Source organism: Vitis riparia, unplaced genomic scaffold (genome assembly GCF_004353265.1).
Source record: "Vitis riparia cultivar Riparia Gloire de Montpellier isolate 1030 unplaced genomic scaffold, EGFV_Vit.rip_1.0 scaffold852_pilon_pilon, whole genome shotgun sequence".
NCBI lineage: Eukaryota > Viridiplantae > Streptophyta > Magnoliopsida > Vitales > Vitaceae > Vitis > Vitis riparia.
In genome coordinates this window covers 63,774-83,501 of record NW_023269814.1, presented here as the reverse complement: position 1 = coordinate 83,501, position 19,728 = coordinate 63,774, and the positions used below count along the sequence as shown (strand labels likewise).

General features: G+C 34.2%; 4 protein-coding genes across 4 annotated transcripts; 2 read left to right on the top strand and 2 right to left on the bottom strand.

Moving 5' to 3' along the window:
• Positions 1-1,297: 1,297 nt before the first annotated feature.
• On the bottom strand, positions 1,298-2,617 carry LOC117910789 (UPF0481 protein At3g47200-like). The gene has a single exon (XM_034824937.1). It carries the CDS (start codon positions 2,615-2,617, stop codon positions 1,298-1,300), a length of 1,320 nt encoding a protein of 439 aa, XP_034680828.1.
• Positions 2,618-5,374: 2,757 nt separating this feature from the next.
• Positions 5,375-8,515, bottom strand: LOC117910784 (zinc finger CCCH domain-containing protein 39-like). Its single transcript, XM_034824932.1, has 2 exons — positions 7,012-8,515; positions 5,375-5,826 (listed from the first exon to the last, which is right to left on the bottom strand). Exons 1-2 carry the CDS (start codon positions 7,727-7,729, stop codon positions 5,594-5,596), a joined length of 951 nt encoding a protein of 316 aa, XP_034680823.1. The 5' UTR covers positions 7,730-8,515; the 3' UTR covers positions 5,375-5,593.
• Positions 8,516-13,054: 4,539 nt separating this feature from the next.
• On the top strand, positions 13,055-15,080 carry LOC117910788 (disease resistance protein SUMM2-like). Its single transcript, XM_034824935.1, has 4 exons — positions 13,055-13,339; positions 13,557-14,199; positions 14,350-14,792; positions 14,898-15,080. Exons 1-4 carry the CDS (start codon positions 13,055-13,057, stop codon positions 15,078-15,080), a joined length of 1,554 nt encoding a protein of 517 aa, XP_034680826.1.
• Positions 15,081-15,912: 832 nt separating this feature from the next.
• LOC117910787 (suppressor protein SRP40-like) lies at positions 15,913-17,025 on the top strand. The gene is made up of 2 exons (XM_034824934.1): positions 15,913-16,962; positions 17,020-17,025. The coding sequence occupies exons 1-2, from the start codon at positions 15,946-15,948 to the stop codon at positions 17,023-17,025; spliced, it is 1,023 nt and encodes a 340-aa protein (XP_034680825.1). The 5' UTR covers positions 15,913-15,945.
• Positions 17,026-19,728: the final 2,703 nt, after the last annotated feature.

Below are 19,728 nucleotides of genomic sequence, written 5' to 3'. Positions count from 1 at the left end.
TTCTAATATTTATTCATCAAGTAATGCATCAAATCTGTAAGGTGTCAGTCTCCCAAGATGGTAAAATCTGAGTTTTAAGTCTTCTGTGTGTGTGTGTGCTGTAAGAGAGAAATAGTGAGTAGCCCCTAGGGATATCACACAGGTGAATGTCAAGGGCTGCAGAAACCAAAAATAGTGGCGTGATAGTCATTCTTGAGGCTCTGTGTGTGTGTTTTTCTCCTCTGGGTAGGTTGAGGTTGCAGAATCTCACCCTTAATGATAATAGCATTTTTCAATCCATTGCATCTAGTTTATTAGCAAGCCACTGCCTCAGGCAGTCTAATGAGCTGATGGTAGTATTGTTTTACACTTGTTGCCTGGGAGCAATAAGCATGTAGAGTGCCATTATTGATGCCTGCCACTCAACCCTGCTCTTAGCCTACAATAGTGTGCAAAATCCATGGATGCAGTGCCTTCATCTAAAGGAACTCCGAAAGAATGTGATATGACAGTTAATAGGCCACTGCAGCAGCGGACCACAACAGCATCAATAATGTATGATTTAGTTCAACTTGAATTCTGTGTGGAGATATAGGATCAAAATGAACAAAAGTTCAAGGTCAAAAGAGACAAGCGGGTCTGTCATTTTGCAGCATATATAAAGACAAATTATAATTGATGGCACTCATAATAAATGCTGGAGGGTTCCATGCTTGAACTAGCTCTTTCTTCAGCTTAGCACAGAATCCTCACTGGGTCAGCACTTCTGGATTTAGAACTGTAGCTAGGAATTCTAGTATTCTTTTTCTTTTTGGTTTCTTCATTTTTCTCTTGTTTGTGCTGAAAAGATGCATACAAGAGGAGAAGAATCTCAACAGAAACATTCAAGTAACATAGAAAGAACAAAGATCCAATCCTTATTGTAGAATAGCAGCCCTTTGGAGTGAGAAAGAGATGCCTGATGCAGTGGCATGTATAATTTTACAGAGGAGATTAATTGATTAAGGGGAAACAAGCTACCAAGGGTAATATATATTATTGGATGAACAAATTTTAGAGAAGGGAACACTTTTGACAACATCCTAAAAGTATATTATTGGATGTATGTATAAACCAATGCTTCCATAGATTCGATCGTGGTTTACAATTATAGCTTCCATACCTGTTTTTGTTTATTTGGGACCATCTCCCGGATAAAGAAAGAGCAAGAGTCAAAGAAAAGACGGTGATTGAAATCACGATTTATCTGGTACCTTATGTCAAATCACAAAAAGCAAATAGAGGGAAAGATACCAAAGAAATGTTGTGTTGTATCAGACTACTTGTTGTTTCCTTTCTTTAGAGAAAGGAGAGAACACACAGTTTGGATCAATGTGAAGAAGAGGAGAAGAACTGCACCAATAAATGAAATTATTGCCCAGGGATTGTTGAAATAATCTCGCCTTAAAGTTGCTCTCCATATATGCCAACGAGTCTTATGATATTTATTCACATCACGGCAAAGATTTGAGAATTGAAATTTGTCACTGTTAAACACCACTTCTTTTCCCAGCTTCTTGAAGAGATGGGACACCCCCTCATTGTCACCTAACAAGTTGTTGATGATCCCATATCGACTTAGCAGCGCAACATCCTTTGGAGAGTTTATGAGATATTCCATGAGAATCACATAGTCAGTGATGTAATGAGGAGTGAAGCGATTGCAACACTGCTCAAAGGCTATAAGATTGCCAAGGAGAGAATCGGTAGTGTCTTCAATGGTTAAAGGTGGAATTTCCAGAACCCCATTTATGAATTTTATCTCCATCAAACAACTTACTGTTCCCATCCTGAACTTCACTCCAGCCTCATGCAATTCTGTCACGCTACGTATGAGCTCAAACTTACTCTTACTAGTTGACTTGGTTGAAGAAGGTGGTACAAACCATAGTCGTAATAGATCTAGCAAATGCTTCACATCAGGCTGAGAGTCTCTGATCAAAACTTCTTGAAGACCTAGAAATTTGAAAAAAACATAGGTGAGCTCAAGGACAGAGGTGGAAGGACCTTCTTGGTCGGTATTCTCAATTAGATTAAACAAAGTCTCAAGAACAAAGAAGGGTAGCTGATTCTCCAGTAATATGAGGTCACGATGAAGATCCGTGAGTACCATAGTTCTATTGAATATAGGGTCGTCTTCATCCCTCAATTGCTTATTCTTGTTTTTGAGGAAGAGCTCTATGATGAAGCAGCCATCAAGAAGCATCATTGTGACAAATTCATTGCTGTCAAATTTGATGATCTCTGCGTAACATCCTCTTGTTCTTGCTTCCAACTCCCTCATGGCTTTAACATAGCGTTCTACCATTGTTCCCGGTTTTCGCTGGAGAAGGGCCTTAAGGTATTGCCATTTATGACCTTCCATGTCTCGTAGCCTTTCTTTCCCATGGTGGACAGGGCCGATTGAGAGGATTCGAGGCACAAAGGCTTCTTCATTTACTCGGCGGAGTGTGTCAGGCACTCTATAGATACAACACTGAGATGGTAAGGATGTAAGCGAACTTAGTTTTTCGTTGATGTTAGCTGCTAATAAGCCGTCTGCATTTCCATTGGCCTCTCTTCTTTCACTTTGTTCTGATGCAATGTTTTCATCCTCCATCTACCTGAAATTTGCTTCTGTTTATGAGAAAAATGAATCTAAAATCACTCAAAAAATTGGTTGAGAAAACCTGATGGCTGGTGATTTCTTTCTCATGGCCCTCTCAAACTGCTTTCAGTGGATTTTATATCTTTAGAAATTTGGAAAGATGACCTGGTTGATTATATTCGAATATCCCAATGTTTATGTTGTTAACAATCATAGATCCCAAAGTTTTAGTATCCATCTCTCTTTCTCTATCAACATGTGAACCTGCTCATGCGCTTATTCAGGTGCTTTGCGCACCGACATGCGCCTGTAGACATACTGGTCTAGATTAAGGTTGAGTCAGTTTTGATGGGGTATGATTAGAGTGGTTTGTGTTTACTGCAATGAGATGATTGAGGAATGTGGTAATACAAGCAAAATATTTGAGCAGCCCCACAAACTGTGGATTGGTACCTGCCTAGAGACTTAGGCTATGTTTGGTTCCCGGAAAGTACAAAGGAAAGAAAAAAAATGCTAAGAAAAATGATTTTCTCATGTTTGGTTATCCTATGAAAAATATCAAAGAAAATCAAATATAATTAAAACTAATTAAAAACTTATGTATTTTTAAATTATTTAATCTTTATATTGATGAGTTAAAATAAATAAAATGAGTTTGAAGTAACAAAAAAAATAATTTATCAACTTTTAATCTATTTTTTTTATTTTCCTTCACTTTTTCTTTCCTTCTACTTTTCCTTTGTATTTTCTTTCCCTCGTATTTTCCCTCAAATTTTCCGGGAACCAAACATAGCCTTAGAGAATAAAAAACTCAAGATAGGATGCTACCAAAATGAGCTCTTGTTGTTTGGTATTGAAACTCCAAAGGAAGTTACCTTGCCGCCTTGGAAACAACAGGAGAGGGTGAATGAAACAAAGTAGCTAAGCATTTGCTGTCTATTTCTTGGCAGTTAGAGAATATTCTGAGGATAGAATGCTAATCCAGGGAGTGTTTATATTTCTTGTTTGCATCACTATGCCGGAACGGAACAGGCCGATGGAATAGAATAGGCGACTTGTCTTATATTTGATGCTCTGATGTTTGATTGCTAGAATTGGAAGATGACATTCACTTGCATTGGATATCTCTGCTCTGATGTTACAGCCATTTTTTGGGTGGACCTTAGCCATATATATAGACCAACACATCTTGAGGGGAACAACACAGAATTGCCTGTGATTTATGTAATGCATGGGACTCTATGATGATTAGCTGTGAGCATTACAACTTTAGATTTCTGGAATGAATTGTTCAGTGAGTTGTAGGGCATATCATAGCTTTGCAAAGAAGAGAAGGCCCCTCCACTGGGAGAGAAGGAGCTGTGGGGACGTCAGGTGTGGAAAAATATGAGAACATGAACTCTTTCCATATCAAAATGGAGCTGCAACTTGTTGAGAATTGGAAATTGGGAAGCAACTTAATAATATTTTTTGCTTAGTTGTTATAAAACTTATGAATTACAATAAAAAATATGACTACTGAGGACTTTTGATTGAAATATAATTTATTCATTTTCTATATGAAAAGTTACTAGCATAGAGAAGGGTTAAATAATAAAAATGGATTTTCGAAAAGTATCAAGGAAATAAAAAAAAAATGTTGATATCTTATTTGATTTCATTAGGAAATATGAAAAAAAATTAATTAAAAATTTATATATTTTAAAATTATTTAATTTTTACATAAAAAATGGAAAATAAGTTAAATGTGTTTAAAGTATTATATAAAAATGTTTTATTGATTTAAAATATATAATTTTTTTTCTTTCACTTTTACTTTTCAACTATTTTTTGTTTATTTTATTTTATTTTTTCACATTTTCCTTCAAATTTTATGGAACCTAATCTAGCCTTTGCAACTGCTTTAAAAATATCATTAACTATGTCAAGTGAAGTTTTATTGTTTTATTTTTTTAAAGTGTACTTGATAACATAAATTTTAAATAGTTTAATATTCAAAATTATTTTAAAACTATTGAATTTGTTTAGTAAATTTTAAAATTATTTTCATTTTATATGTATATTTTTTTTAAGTAAATTTTTTTATTGTTAATTTTTAAAAAATATTTTCTTTGAAATAAAAGTTTTTATCTTTATTTGATATAATAAAATAAAATAAAAAACAAAACTTTCATTTATGTGAAGTATACCAAATCAAATTCTATTTTAATTGATTTATTAGAAGTATAAATTCTATTTTAATTAATTTTTTTTACATTAAAAATAAAATTCTTTTAAAATGAAACTTAATATTGCAAAATTATAATTTACTACTTTTTTTTTTGATGATTTTAGGTCAAAAGATTTTAGTGTGCAACTATCACACAGGAGATCACAAGGTGTATAATCTAAAAGTGGTGTGGCAAAAGAAGGAAATTATAAATTATATACTTAATTTATGTAAGTATATATTATAACAATTATCATTTTTATTCATCAATATATTAATCACATAGCATTTAGAAAAATATCTAGAATATGTGCTATGATGAGAAAAAGGTGAAAATTTTAAAATGAACTGTTTTTAAGGAGTTAGATTCAACACCAAAATTTAAGACATCAACTACTTTTCACTTCTATTAAGCACTCAACAGATTTATCAATCCCCATCTTAATTTGAACTTGTTTGTCTGATAGAGAATTGATTAATATGATCTTAACGGCAGGTTTTAGTAAAATCATATCCATTTGTTACTATATCAGAGGAGAAATAGAGGAAAATGTTCAAGACACTTCAAATCAAATCCATATGTCTTGCAATTGAAGTGAAGTCTCAAGACAAATTGGGAAGCAATGTGACTAACTTCTCCAATCTATACAAAATGGAGTGATGTTACTTTGAAATTTGGAAGCTAAATGTAACAACCTTCTGTTATCTATACAAAATGGTGTAATGAACTTTGAAGTCTAGCCGTTGACATTTACAAAACTCATATTCAGGCCTTCACTTTACTTGACAGAGCTATGCACAAGGGGCATATCATCAATCCAATCAGCATAGATGCCATTGATCTTCCCCAGCTTTTCCCATTTGAATGCGCACTTCTTCTCCTGAAGTGGCTGGTTATATGTAGCTCCTGGCCCTGTTTTATGGGTCAATGCATCAGCCTTGGCAGAAGGGAGAGTCTTTGGAGCTGCATGTTCCTTCCCACCTTCAGGTTGTACTGCATGCTTCCTCAGTTCTGTGAACCAAAATAAAAGAAACCATCAGGAAACCAAAAATTTTTTCCTCCATTCCAGAATGAGCTGTCATGAAAGAATTTGGAAGGCAGGCTGATTAAGAACAGGGAATCATCAAGGCAAATGGATGTGCACACATTATGAAGGCTGCCATTTTCTGCAACAGCACCCTTTCTTTCAACATGCAATATTTGCATTTCTTATCATGGTTTTGTAAATTCAAAAAATTATGTAAAAGTAAAACACAAGATAGTAAGATTCTCATGCAACATTCAAAGTTCAAATATGGCTTGATGCATTAATCCTTTCACTTGGAGGAACGAGTTTCCATTTCCATATTCAACGATCAAACAACCATGACAAGCACTAATCATAATTGAAGCAAAATGAGTTACCATTTCTCCATCCAGTTCATGTGGAAATGTTGAAATTCTATTCATACACAAATTTGGGCTCATAAAAAGTATAAAAATGCACATAACCTGATCTTCCATGAATGTAAATCAACTTTCTGAGCTACTACAAAATAAAATTAAGAGTTCCCAAATGATTCAAAGCTGATAAACAATCTTAACAAATAGGTAGAACTTACAGAAATCAAATCTACTAATTTGCCAACTACTTCTGAATAAGGAATAAGCCATATTTATACAATGGTATGTACTCCCTTCAGTAATCTCGAGTCCAGATCAAATCTTATGTTCATGGTCAGATAGTGCTGGGAACTCTTTACCATTCAAGTGCCATACAGGAGTTGAATTAAAGCTCTAGTTGATACCAAACAACCTAGCGAAAAGGAATCTAGAGCTTTGATGGATGCATTGACAGTAACAGCGAAAAGAGGGAAGTGTCAAGATAATGACAGAAAACCCAAAACCTTGTTTTGAAATCAAGGCACAACTGATTAAGTTAGAAGATCCTTCTCGAGTTCTTTACTCAAGGAGCTCATGATGAGCCAATGTTTTTTCAAACACTCTACTTATGTGCATCATCAAAGCCTGTGTGCAAAACTAAAGAACTATTCATAAGGGAATTAAGAGTGAACATGTATCAGAAGTTTTTATCTAAATCAATCACATATTGATATCACCAAACAAAATTATGCAGTAGCACATGCATGTCTGAAAATGAAACTATTGGGCTGAGAATCAGCTTTGGTAAAAGTAAGTTAAGCACTGGAAGAATACCAGCTTGTCCATGAGCAAAGACACATTTCTCCCTGTATGCACAGTTACCAGACATCTCCCACTTGTGACAGAGCCTAGTTCTCCAGAATCCTGGATTTGCATTCACCTGATTAGCATTCAAACTTGAATCCCCAAACCTCTTGAACTCCAATTGACCAGAACCATTCCTGTAACCCCTTGCTGATCCAGTACATCCAATGCTTATGGAAGAACTCTCCCTAAACTTACCTGAACCTTCCCTACACTTCTCGAAACCTTCGTGAAGAAAATTACACCTTTCCCCATATGGGCATTTTTCTCCTCTACTAAAAATCCTGCATAGCTTCATTTTACTGTTTAACCTATGGTCTCGATTCCATATCCCAGCCACATATCCCTCCTTGCAACTAAGCTCCTGCCCATGAGGCAGAGGCCTTCGAATATCTCCAGTGCCATGGGCAAAGTTACATTCATCCCCATTGATACAAGTACCCAATCTGAATTTCATGCAGAGTTGGGTCTTGAAGAAAGTATCAGTCATGACTTTGTTATTTGATCCAGGCATCCTGAGATTGGTCACTGTTTCAGAAATTTTAGGCTTCTTGAATAATGGGGTTTCAATGTGGGGACAATTTTCTGAGCTTCTGTCCATTGGGAATTGAGGCCAACATTCAAGAGCATCACCGCAGGATTCTGCGTATGGGGCGAAAACTGGAGGAGTATTTGTAGGAAAGCTCATGTTAGTTCGATTCAGAGCTTGAAACCGTTCTGTTCTAGGGTTTATCTTTCAGATGAACTTTCTGAATTGGGAGCCGTACCAGTTGAAATCTCAAGAAAACCCCGATGGGGTTTAAGCAGAAAACACGCGAGAGGAGTTAAGATTCAACTTACAATCCAAATGGGACAAGATCTGTTTGAGGTGAGAAATATCTTTCAATTATGAAATGACCCAGATGGAGATACTTGAATCGGAAGTGGGTCTCAGTTGAAATATCAAGAAACCCAGATGAGATTTGAGCAGAAAAGACCTGAGATCAATGAACATTCAACTTATAGACCGAATGAGATTACTTCTGTTTGAAGGTAATAGATGCCTTCAGAGGATATCAATTATGAAATGACTCAGATGATCATATCCTAATGCAAATGCATTCGGTCGAAAAATCAAGAAAGCCCAAATGGGATTGGAGTGGAAAACACCTGAAATGAATGGGAGAATTCAACACACTCAAAGGAGGAATTGAAGCAAAACTTGTCAACAAACCACAAACATGAAACACATTGTGCGTGCTAGTATCTTGAATGAGGTTTGATTTTTGAAGAAAATCCTAATCTCCGCGAAAATTCAGGCTAAACTCGACATGCCAAGTTTGGGTATGTTCATACATTTCTTTACAACTATACACGAAGATTAAGAATCTGAAACCCTAAACCATGATTCCGGTTCCGAACAGCAGACTGTAACCATCATTCAAAAATCCTAAAACCCTAACCCAGAACCCAAAACCCAAAACCCTTGTGGGAAGCTTCAGCAGTGGCACAAATAACCCCAAAACTTTAAATGAAGAAAATGGCATAATTCGCATTTCCTAGGGAACAAGGAAAAAGGCGTAAAAAGAAAAACTAATATTAATTTTTATAATATTTAACACTTTCATTTTTTATTTAATTTTTTTAAAAAATATAAAGTTCATGAAATTAAAAACAACTAAACTAATATAAAAATTAATTAAAAAAATTAATAATTTATAAAATATAATTTTTAAATAAAAATTAATTTGACACTATTAATTATAAATACAACTTTCATTAATTTTAATAAATTAAATAAACTAACAACCAAAAATTTTCAATCAGTTTTTTAAAGAGATTTTAAACATTAAATTTCAAGTAAAATATTTTATGTAAAATCATATTTAAAAATTTTGAATGATTTAATTTTTTTTATTCAAAATGTACTTAGAGTGTTATTTAAAAAATTAATAATTTTATTGATAGGTTTTAATTATTTTTCAAATAAATAAATATAAATAAATTCAAAGGAATTTAAGTATATGTATATTATGATAGTTTTAAGTTAGTTTTTTTAATATAGGTTTTTTTATAGTAAAATTTAAACTAATTTAATTTTTTAAATATTGAAATGTAATATGCTTTCAAATAATCCAATTCAAGGAAATAAATTTTTATCTCCACATTAGTATTTATTGTTCATTTTTAAAATTTACATTTATTTGTCATGAGCACATATTATATTCTTGAAAATTTTCATTAATTTTGTTGTACAAATATTATTTTATTAAAAAACTAGTTTAAATTCTTGAGAGGATTTAATGTAGTATTTTTTATGACTTGAGAGGATACCATTAACCATTACGACTTAATCTCGAACATGAGTTAAGCCCTTCAGAGGGTTGGGAATGCATAGGAAAATAATGACAATTTTAATTGGGGGCACATATTTTTCAATACATTAAAGCTTATTTATACGAAGAAAACCTTAGCAATTCAAGTGTGACAACATGAATAAAAATGAAACAGAAATAAGTGAGAATTGCCTCAAATGCTTAAGTATTCATAGGGTTATTAAGCGCTCCTTGGTGAATTCCTTTTCAACATGCTAGTGCTATATATCAAAGTAAAAGTTGTATGCCTTTTGTTTCCATTATTCATTCAACCATACTTAGCTAAATCACTCTTAAGTCAAAAGTGATGATCTTAAGTCATCAAAAGCCCGTATAAAACCTAGGAAACATGTAGAGTGAATTTAATACTATTAGAAACATAATTGTCAACTTTAAGTAACTTAATCTACCTGACCATCACTTTAGACCACAATAAAGTCCCCCTTTTGGTTTATATCCGAACAATAAATAATTTTATTTAAAAACATTTCAAATGCAAACACGACTACTAAGAGCACTGCAACTAAAATAAGTATTTTAACTAGTATCACTCTTAAGTAGACTCTCTTATATAGAGTTGATATATTTGTATATATGGTTCATTATCCCTATTTCTTTGAAGCTTTCTTAAACACTAATTGCTCCAATGAACTTATATACAACTCAAGGACACCAAGTGCCCTGGATTGAATTTGAATGGGAAGATCAAGAGCCTATTTGAGATTTATTTTGGAAAGAATTAAAATAGGTGTTTTCTTATAAAAAAACTAGGAGTTTAACAAATTTTTGAAAATCACTTTTAAAAATTTGAAGAATCATTTCAAATGATTTGTAAACAATTACTTGTTATCTTATTCTTCTAGAAGTAATGCTTTTTATTTTTTTATTTTTTTTTATATTTTTATATTTTTTAAAATTTTATAATAAATTACCAAAAATACTTCTAGAACACATTTTTTTTTTTAGTTTATATCCATATGCTAAGGTGACTTTTGCATACATTTCCTATTTTTTATATTTTAAGAATAAAAACTCATAAATAAAATATAAAAATCTTACACAAAAAGTAGCAATATACCTATTCAGAAAGTAAAATTGTTTTACTTCTTTAAATTTTAAAAATTAAAAAAAAAATGTTTTTAATGCTAAAGACTTTACTTACTTTTTCATAAAAATCCTTAAATTTTATATAGGTCTTATTTGATAATTGTTTTTAAAATAGTTTTCTATTATCAAGAACAAGAAAACAAGAAAATGCATTTGGAAATAGAAGACAAAAAATAATTTTATATTTTTAAAAATAAAAAAAAAGTTTTTCAAGGATCCTCTTTTATTTATTTTTATTTGTTTTCTAAGAATTGTTTCAAAAAATAATTATAAAATACGGAAAATAAGCATTACATATAAAAGTTATATATTCTTAAAACATATTTAAAAACTATTTTTCATAACTATTTTAAAAAATCGTTACCAAATAGGAAATGTATCCAAATATATATTAAGTAATTCTCTTTAAAACATTTCTAAAGATATATCAGCAAAGACATTACATAAACATGCTTTAATTAGAATTCCTCAAAAATGAGTTCCAAACGGATAAAAATGTTTTTGCTTTCAATAGTTCAAATCACCAAACGGATAAGGGGTTGCAATATCATGGAGAAGCTTAAAAATTATTTTAGTTTAGGCTCTTGCAATCCCATTCCCTAAACCTTCCCATTCATCATCTTCACTGGTAAAATATTATTAACATTAATGATTATAAAAGAAATTAAATTAAAAGCATTTTTCAAAATCCATATCCATTTAGATGCAGCAAAACAAAACTTTCATGGTATAGTAGGTGCCCAAGGAGAAAAGATTTGCTTTTAAAATTAAAATAAGTAGAAAAAAAAATATTCAATCTCCACCTAACCAGGAATTCAAGCACTAAGATCTCAAAATAAAGAAAGACTCAATTGGCTACAAATCACCATTTCAATTGATTTTTTTTTGTTTCTCATTAAGTGATTACAATTAATTAATGTGAGAAGAAAGTTAAATAAGAGACAACACATCTCTCTAACAAAGATGTCTTCAAGATTTTAATGTATTTACATCTAATTTTCCAGACTTGTACTATTGCCTAAACAATAATAGAGGCTTTTTTTTTTTAAAAAATTCTCTCTCTCTCTCTCTCTCTATTTTTTTTTAACTGAACATTAGTTGTCTAGATATTTTAACTTAGGGTCATGGCATATTTGGCTCAATAATCATTGTATTCAATATATCTATTGTTTCCCATCAACATGTTAGTATAGTATAATTGTCCACTCATATTTTCTCATCTTAAGCCTATATTTCCGGAAAATTTATAAAGAGGAAAGGAGAGGGAAAGAAATAGTGGGAAAAAATAGAAGAAAAGAAAAAATAAAATAAAATAAAATAAAAAAGTCGATTTAAAATTAATAAATTATTTTGTATGTTGTTTCAAATCCATTAAACTCATTTTAACTCCTGTAGATAAAGATTAAATAATTTTAAAATGTATTAGGTAACTAATTTCAATTATAGTTTATTTTCTTCTATATTTTTTTATAGTAAAACTAAAAATAAGAAAATTAATTTTTTGAATATTTTTTCTTTTCTTTATATTTTTCTAAAACCAAACATGACATAAAAATTAGTTAAAAAGATAAAATTCAAATTTGAAAATTAATAATGGAACCTTTTAATTATTAGAAAATAAACTTTACAAATTCTTTTTAATAAAATAACTTATCATGATATTTATTTTCAATTAATTAATTCTCAATAAGATGACATGATATAAATAAATTATCATACCACATCAACAAGCTTTGTCATCAATAATTTGGTGCATTGCCAAGTAATTTCCAATTTGATCATCCTTAAACACCTTCCTCTCCAACTTTGTTAATTATCTTTAAATTCTAAAGCAAAAAAATCTTAAGTGCGCCTATCACTGCTTAGAGGTTGCCTTGTGCGTAGGGGTCGATTGTCTTGCCATATATGCATTCATTCCTCTCGAACCATGCCAGCTTAGCAACACATGTTTTTTAGGTGGCATGTTTCATTTTATGTTTGGGTATTTATAAACATAAATGAAGGAAAAGGGACTTCATTTTTGAATGATGATCAAATGATTCATTGTGCAGGAGGGCTATAGAAGAAAGCAAAAGGGACTTCAAAATGAAGGAAAGAAGATATCCAAAGAGGTTGTTCATGGCAAGAAAAGCATCTAAGCAACCAAACTGATAAGGGCGTACAACTGATGAAGCATGGGATTAACTAGCATTTGATCTCATGTTTGCCCAACAAGATGGCTTCAGCAACTTTATTCTCTCCTCTTAGAAAAGAATATTGCAAAACCCTCTCTCTGTATTTGGCAAAGCTAAGAATATCTGTAGCCAAGCACAACAGCAGCAAAGGAAGCAAAGGAAGGCACATGCACTTTATTCTTTATACTGTGAGATCACCCAAACACATAGTGATTACAACTTGGTATCAAATTAATGGATAACATAAAGCACTTCCTTCAATTAGATATTGGAGCCAATACCTACACTTCCTAAACCTTCTCTCTTCGGCTTGATTGATCATCCCAAAGCTCTCCACTCTCATCGTCTCCCTAGTTCTTAATCCTCGTTGACAAAACCATGGGCAACATTTGCTCGATTTCACTCTCCGCCGACCGCATTGTCTCTAGCTTCTGGGATGGCACTACTGAGCATGCAAATTACCTGCGCAAACTCCCTGAAAATCTGGTAGAATTGGGAACTGCTTGGGAAAGATTGAAGGAGTTAAGGAACGATGTGAAGAGGAAGGTGGATATTGCCGAGAGGGAACAAATGCAGCCGCTGGACCAAGTACAAGGGTGGCTTTCAAGGGTTGAAACTCTGGAAACTCAAGTCACTCAACTGCTTGGAGATGGCACTGACGAGGTTGAGAAGAAATGTCTGGGTGGTTGCTGTCCTAGGCATTGCAGACCAGATACAAGTTGGGGAAGAGAGTAGCTAGAAAGTTGAAAGAAGTGGACATTCTAATGAGCCGAAGACCTTCGGATGTGGTGGCTGAGAGGTTACCTTCACCTCGCGTAGGTGAAAGGCCTAGTGAAGCAACTGTCGGCATGAATTCCAGAATTGGTAAGGTTTGGAGCAGCCTTCATCAAGAACAAGTGGGAATTATCGGCCTATATGGTTAGGAGGAGTTGGGAAAACCACCCTCTTAACCCAAATCAATAATGCTTTTACTAAAAGAACCCATGATTTTGATTTTGTGATCTGGGCAACAGTTTCCAGAAATGTAAACCTTGAAAACATTCAGGACGACATCTGGAAGAAGATAGGGTTTTGCGATGATAAATGGAAAAGCAAAAGTCGAGATGAGAAAGCTACGAGCATCTGGAGAGTCCTGAGCGAAAAGAGGTTTGTGCTGTTGCTAGATGATTTATGGGAGCGGTTGACTTTATCAGACGTCGGGGTTCCATTCCAAAGTAAGAAAAATAAGATAGTATTCACCACTCGATCAGAAGAGGTGTGCGCTCAAATGGAAGCTGATAAGAAGATCAAAGTGGAATGCCTAACATGGACAGAATCCTGGGAATTGTTTCGAATGAAGCTTGGAGAAGATACTCTCGATTTCCATCCTGAGATACCGGAGCTCGCTCAAGCTGTCGCACAAGAGTGTTGCGGTTTGCCACTTGTGCTAACTACCATGGGCAGGGCCATGGCTTGTGAGAAGACGCCGCAGGAATGGAAATATGCAATTAAAGTGGTCCGAAGCTCTGCCTCAAAATTTCCAGGTATGGCGGACAGAGTGTTTCCTCTTTTAAAATACAGTTATGATTGCTTACCCAGCGAAGTTGCCAGATCTTGCTTCTTGTATTGTTCTCTATATCCAGAAGATTATGAGATGTCAAAATCAAATTTGATATACCAGTGGATTTGTGAAGGCTTTTTAGATGAATTTGATGACATGGAGGGAGCACAAAACCAGGGTTACAACATTATTGGCACTCTGATTCATGCATGTCTATTAGAAGAAACTAATAATGATTATAGAGTAAAACTGCATGATGTAATCCGTGATATGGCATTGTGGATAGCTTGTGGAACTGGGAAGGAGCAGCACGAGTTCTTGGTGCAGGCGGTCTATGGGTTAACTGAAGCTCCTGAAGTTGCTAGATGGATGGAGCCAAAAAGGATTTCACTGATAGGCAACCAAATTGAGAAACTAACAGGGTCCCCCAATTGCCCCAATCTCCTAACTTTGTTTCTTCGGGATAATAATTTGATGATGATCTCTGATAGTTTCTTCCGGTTTGTGCCAAATCTAAGAGTTTTAGACTTGACAAGGAATAGTATAACTGAATTACCACGGGGAATCTCTAAGTTGGTTTCATTACAATTTCTCGACCTATCACATACTAAATAAAAGAGTTGCCAATTGAGTTGAAGAACCTGGACAATTGAAATATTTGGGTTGGCTTCCATGTATCAGCTTTCTTCAATTCCAGAGCAGTTGATATCAAGTCTTTTGATGTTGCAAGTGATTGATATGTTCGACTGTGGAATTTGTGATGGTGATGAAGCCTTGGTTGAGGAATTGGAGTCCTTAAAGTACTTGCATGATTTAGGTGTCACTATAACAAGTCTCTGCTTTCAAAAGGCTTTTAAGCCCTGACAAGCTAAGAAGCTGCATTTCCAGTCTAGGCCTCCAGAATTTCAACAGTTCAAGCTCTTTCAATATAACATCCCTCAGCAATGTAAAGAATCTCCAAGAGCTCTATATCTCAAACTGTGGCTCGTTGGAAGATTTGGAGATCGATTGGGTTGGGGAAGGAAAGAAAACAGTAGAATCTAATTACCTTAACTCAAAGGTCAGTTCCCACAACAGTTTCCACAGCCTTAAGTGGGTGGGCATCGAAAGGTGTTCGAGGTTGAAGGACCTAACATGGGTTGCTTTTGCTCCAAACCTTAGAACTCTTGAAATACATGATTGTGATCAGATGCAAGAAGTAATTGGTACCGGTAAATGTGCTGAATCTGCAGGGAACGGAGAAAACCTTGGTCCATTTGCCAAATTCCAAGTGCTTCGCTTAGATGATTTACCACAATTGAATGTCAAAGGACAGCTTTGCTGTCCACACTTCTTTCCTTATTTTAGCCCACAATTCTTTCCTCATTTTAACCCATAATTGTTTTCTTATTTCTTCATTAATATCCGAATCACTATCTGATGTGTCCGATGAACTAACTGAATCTTCTGGCTCAAGAGACTCAGAGCTTTCCTCGTCAAGCGACTCCCCATCACTTTCCTGATCTGAAATATCCTGAGTGTATAATTTCATGCCTCCAATTGACAAAAACCCAGAATTTTTCTCTGAAGAAAATGCCCCACTGAATACATCTTCAGCCATCTCAGCATCCATGTCCTTCTCGAGTGATGACGATTTGAAACATGACCCCACTTCTTCCATTTTCTTTGTGGATGCTTGGCCCAAACTCGCCCTGAGAATTGGACTCAAAGATCTCACACCCAATCCACCATGGCCGGCGGAGCCAAGAAAAAGCATTTCAACAAGTCCAAGTCCAGGTCCAAAGCACCGTCTAACTTTTCTGCTGGATCGGTGTTCGTCTCTGGGGGTTCCTTCGTTGATTGGAGCCCCAATTTGCATTCTACCCCTAATTCTATCCCAGGAAGAAAAAACCCCAATGGAAATGCCCGATCGGGGAATTCGGGTGCGAGCGGTGCTTCTGGGTCCAGATATGGGCCGGGGAAATACACTGGAAATGCTTACGGATACACCTATCCAGCTGCTACTCCCCAGGATGGTATGCATCCAGAATCATATGTTGGGGGCAGTAATGGGGATAATTATTTGAATGCATCACAGCCAATTGTTTTAGTTGATTCCAAGGAGACTCAGATTGTTGCTTTTGAAGACAAAACACCATGCTCAAAAACATTTAGTGAGAATTTCACTTATGATTATGGTTCAGATTTGGTATTAGGTGATAGCTCATGCAGAGGATTGGGGTTCTTTGATGAATCTGAGACGGCATCAGGTGGCAATGGAACATCTAAGAAGAAAATTGAAGAGGAAGAAGGCTCATGTTTCATATTGTCATCACCTGAGAAGGATGCAGATGCTGATGAAAATAACATTTGCAAGTTGGGTGTTGAGATGTCTGAAGAAGTGCTTAACACACCCAGTAGCATTGGAGCATCCACAAAGAAAATGGAAGAAGGGGGGTCATGTTTCAAATCGTCATCACTCGAGAAGGACATGGATGCTGAGATGGCTGAAGATGTATTCAGTGGGGCATTTTCTTCAGAGAAAAATTCTGGGTTTTTGTCAATTGGAGGCATGAAATTATACACTCAGGATATTTCAGATCAGGAAAGTGATGAGGAAATTGATGGGGAGTCGCTTGACGAGGAAAGCTCTGAGTCTCTTGAGCCAGAAGATTTAGTTAGTTCATCGGACACATCAGATAGTGATTCGGATATTAATGAAGAAATAAGGAAACAATTGTGGGCTAAAATGATGAAAGAATTATGGGCAAAAATAAGGAAAGAAGTGTGGACAGCAAAGCTGTCCTTTGATTTACATGTATAGGGCTAGAATGAGGAAAGAATTGTGGGCTAAAATAAGGAAAGAAGTGTGAACAGTAAAACTGTCCTTTGACATTGAAGAGCATATTTTGGAAAGCCCTGCCATTTATCTACTTAAATACAATCTATGTAGGTAATTGTCCACTTCTAAAGAAGCTGCCACTCAACGCCAACAGTGCCAAGGGACATCGTATTGTCAAAACGCTTTTCTTTCACGCTTCGTACCTATTGAAGAATAAGGGCCTGCAGCAATCTTAGAGAGGCTTCAATGTGACTATAGGTGAGACCCCTTTCAGAATTAAACATCACTTGAAGAATAAGGGCAACTCAAAACGCTTTTCTTTCACGCTTCGTACCTATTGAAGAATAAGGGCCTATTAAATATTTTGCCGAGTGGTGGAATGAACTAGAGTGGGAGGATGAGGCAACTCAAAACGCTTTTCTTTCACGCTTCGTACCTATTGAAGAATAAGGGCCTGCAGCAATCTTAGAGAGGCTTCAATGTGATTATAGGTGAGACCCCTTTCAGAATTAAACATCACTTGATCCTGAATAGGTATTGGTCCAAATAAAGCAGTCAATTATAGCATCTTTTCATGGTTGTATACTCAGAAAAATGCAATTCCACTTCCAACACAAAAGGCCATTGATTGCAGGTTTGCAAGGGATCATCTTGTTGTTGGAATTCAGATTCCGTAACCTTTACATAATTGGTCAGATCTGACCTTTAAAAAGTACCCATATAAAAAAGCCCAATCTTGTGGCTTTTCTAATTTAGCTTGACAAGTCAATGGTATGTATTTTTATGCAAGAAACGCTAGCTTCCACAACCTTGGCTTGGCAAGAATCCGTTGTTGTCTGAGGTTGAAGGACCTGGATGGCTTATTTTCAAGCCAAATGCTCAATATGTTGACGTCATAGATTGTAACCAAATGAAACATGTAATCATTTATCTATGTGAGGTGAACTGCTGGTGTATATATGCTGTTTCATATTGTTTGTGTGAATTGATGTATAATTTCTTGTGATTTAGTGTGTACAGTTGCATCATATAATAAAAATGGTTTGTTTATTTGAATTGCAATATGACACTTTTTATTCTTGGAAACAATTGTGAGATGCATGTGTGTCGAAAATTTGAGCTAGATTGCTTTTCTTAATTGATCTACTTCAACTGAAGAGCATGCGTCGAATTTCTTTGCTTGGAGCCAATAATAGGTTTACTGGGCTGAAATATGTATTATCCTCATATAAATATTGCTTTTCATGGTTGTATACTTTGGGCTTCCAATGTATAATTTAAAAAATATAATGGTTGAGTCCGGGTACTCCAAGATCAGCTAGGAAATATTATACCTTTGTTAATGGAGAAGAAGGAAGCTTTTTGATGGTCCTTACCTTATTCTAGTGAATGGAGATTCTCATAGCTTTAAAAGATTTTTTTACTCATCAAAACATTTGTACTAAGCTAATATCTAGCTAGCACTTGGGCCATTTGGCTACTCAAAAATTTTGGCTAGTATGTGTAAGAGCTAAGTCAATCTTCCAAGGTATTAAGTGAAAAATGTATTAATTTCAACTCTCAAGCGATGATAGAATAAAAGTTTAGATGACTTCCCAACTAATAGTTTGTAGGGATTTGAAGGGTGTCACAACTTATTATCATTAATTATATCCAATCTATATTGCATTTTGTAATTACGCGTACATAAAACTTGTATTTATACCCTCAATATTTAAAAAGTATAGTTGGTTGATAAAAGATTTAGTAGAAATCCTATTATTCCTAGGCACGAGAAAGTTTAAGAATTTATAATGCATCAACCTTCAATAGTTATATATGTATTTCGTCGGCAACATCACCCACTCACTAGAAGTAGACATTATGGTTATATGTCAAGGTAGGCAATAGTGTTGATCCCTAGAAGCATGGAGCCTTAAGGATAGTAAAGCCCAGTTATGAGTATGATATCAAAATAGATAAAAAGTTTAGCTTCAACCAAAATTCTTTTATTGTTACTATTGTTCATTTCATATCCATGCACTAAATTGTCAATCCAATTACACTACCCAAATTTCACTATGGCTTCAAAATTAAACGAAATCAATCTTCATTTTTGCATGTGTTTTTACTTGGTGTGTTTTTCTCTTAACTTACAACTCCATCTTGGTTCTTTAATAATTTTCTAGTATGAAGCTGAGTGAGTTCTTGAACTTAATTAAGGATTTTTTTTAGAATTCTTTGGCCTCATATCTAATAACAATTTTTTAATCTTAGCTTTTTCAAAATTCTTCAATTGTCAAATTGTTGTGCCAATACGATAGTTTTGAACTTATTTCTATTGTGCAATTAAAGCAAAAATAAAATAAGTAAGAAACATAAAAAAACAAGGTTTAACATGGTTACTTGGTTATATTTAGAATTTACTATTTTATAATGACCCTTATGAAAAGAAAACAAGACAAATATACAATTTTAAGTTTGGAAACAATCTTTTATTTTCCTACTCATAATGAATTTAAGTGCTAAACATATAGTTAGGAATGGGTTAGAGGATCCTTTTCAAATTGTTTATTATATATTTCTATTAATCTTGATAAGATTTTCATATTTTAAAAATTGCATTTTTGGAAAGAAAAGCATCACTGTAGTTGAAATTTTTTATTATTTTGAAACTATCTTTTGAAATCAAAGATTAAAAAAAAAAAAAGG

What these genes read in the sequence shown, in the direction of transcription:
- LOC117910789 (XM_034824937.1), bottom strand. Translation starts at nt 2,617, where the DNA reads ATGGAGGATGAAAACATTGCATCAGAACAAAGTGAAAGAAGAGAGGCC.
- LOC117910784 (XM_034824932.1), bottom strand. Translation starts at nt 7,729, where the DNA reads ATGAGCTTTCCTACAAATACTCCTCCAGTTTTCGCCCCATACGCAGAA. An exon ending in CTTTGCTCATGGACAAGCTG is followed by an intron (nt 5,827 to 7,011) that starts GTATTCTTCCAG and finishes TTTGGTTCACAG; the next exon opens with AACTGAGGAAGCATGCAGTA.
- LOC117910788 (XM_034824935.1), top strand. Translation starts at nt 13,055, where the DNA reads ATGGGCAACATTTGCTCGATTTCACTCTCCGCCGACCGCATTGTCTCT. An exon ending in TTGGAGATGGCACTGACGAG is followed by an intron (nt 13,340 to 13,556) that starts GTTGAGAAGAAA and finishes GGTTTGGAGCAG; the next exon opens with CCTTCATCAAGAACAAGTGG. An exon ending in CTCTGCCTCAAAATTTCCAG is followed by an intron (nt 14,200 to 14,349) that starts GTATGGCGGACA and finishes GGATTTGTGAAG; the next exon opens with GCTTTTTAGATGAATTTGAT.
- LOC117910787 (XM_034824934.1), top strand. Translation starts at nt 15,946, where the DNA reads ATGGCCGGCGGAGCCAAGAAAAAGCATTTCAACAAGTCCAAGTCCAGG.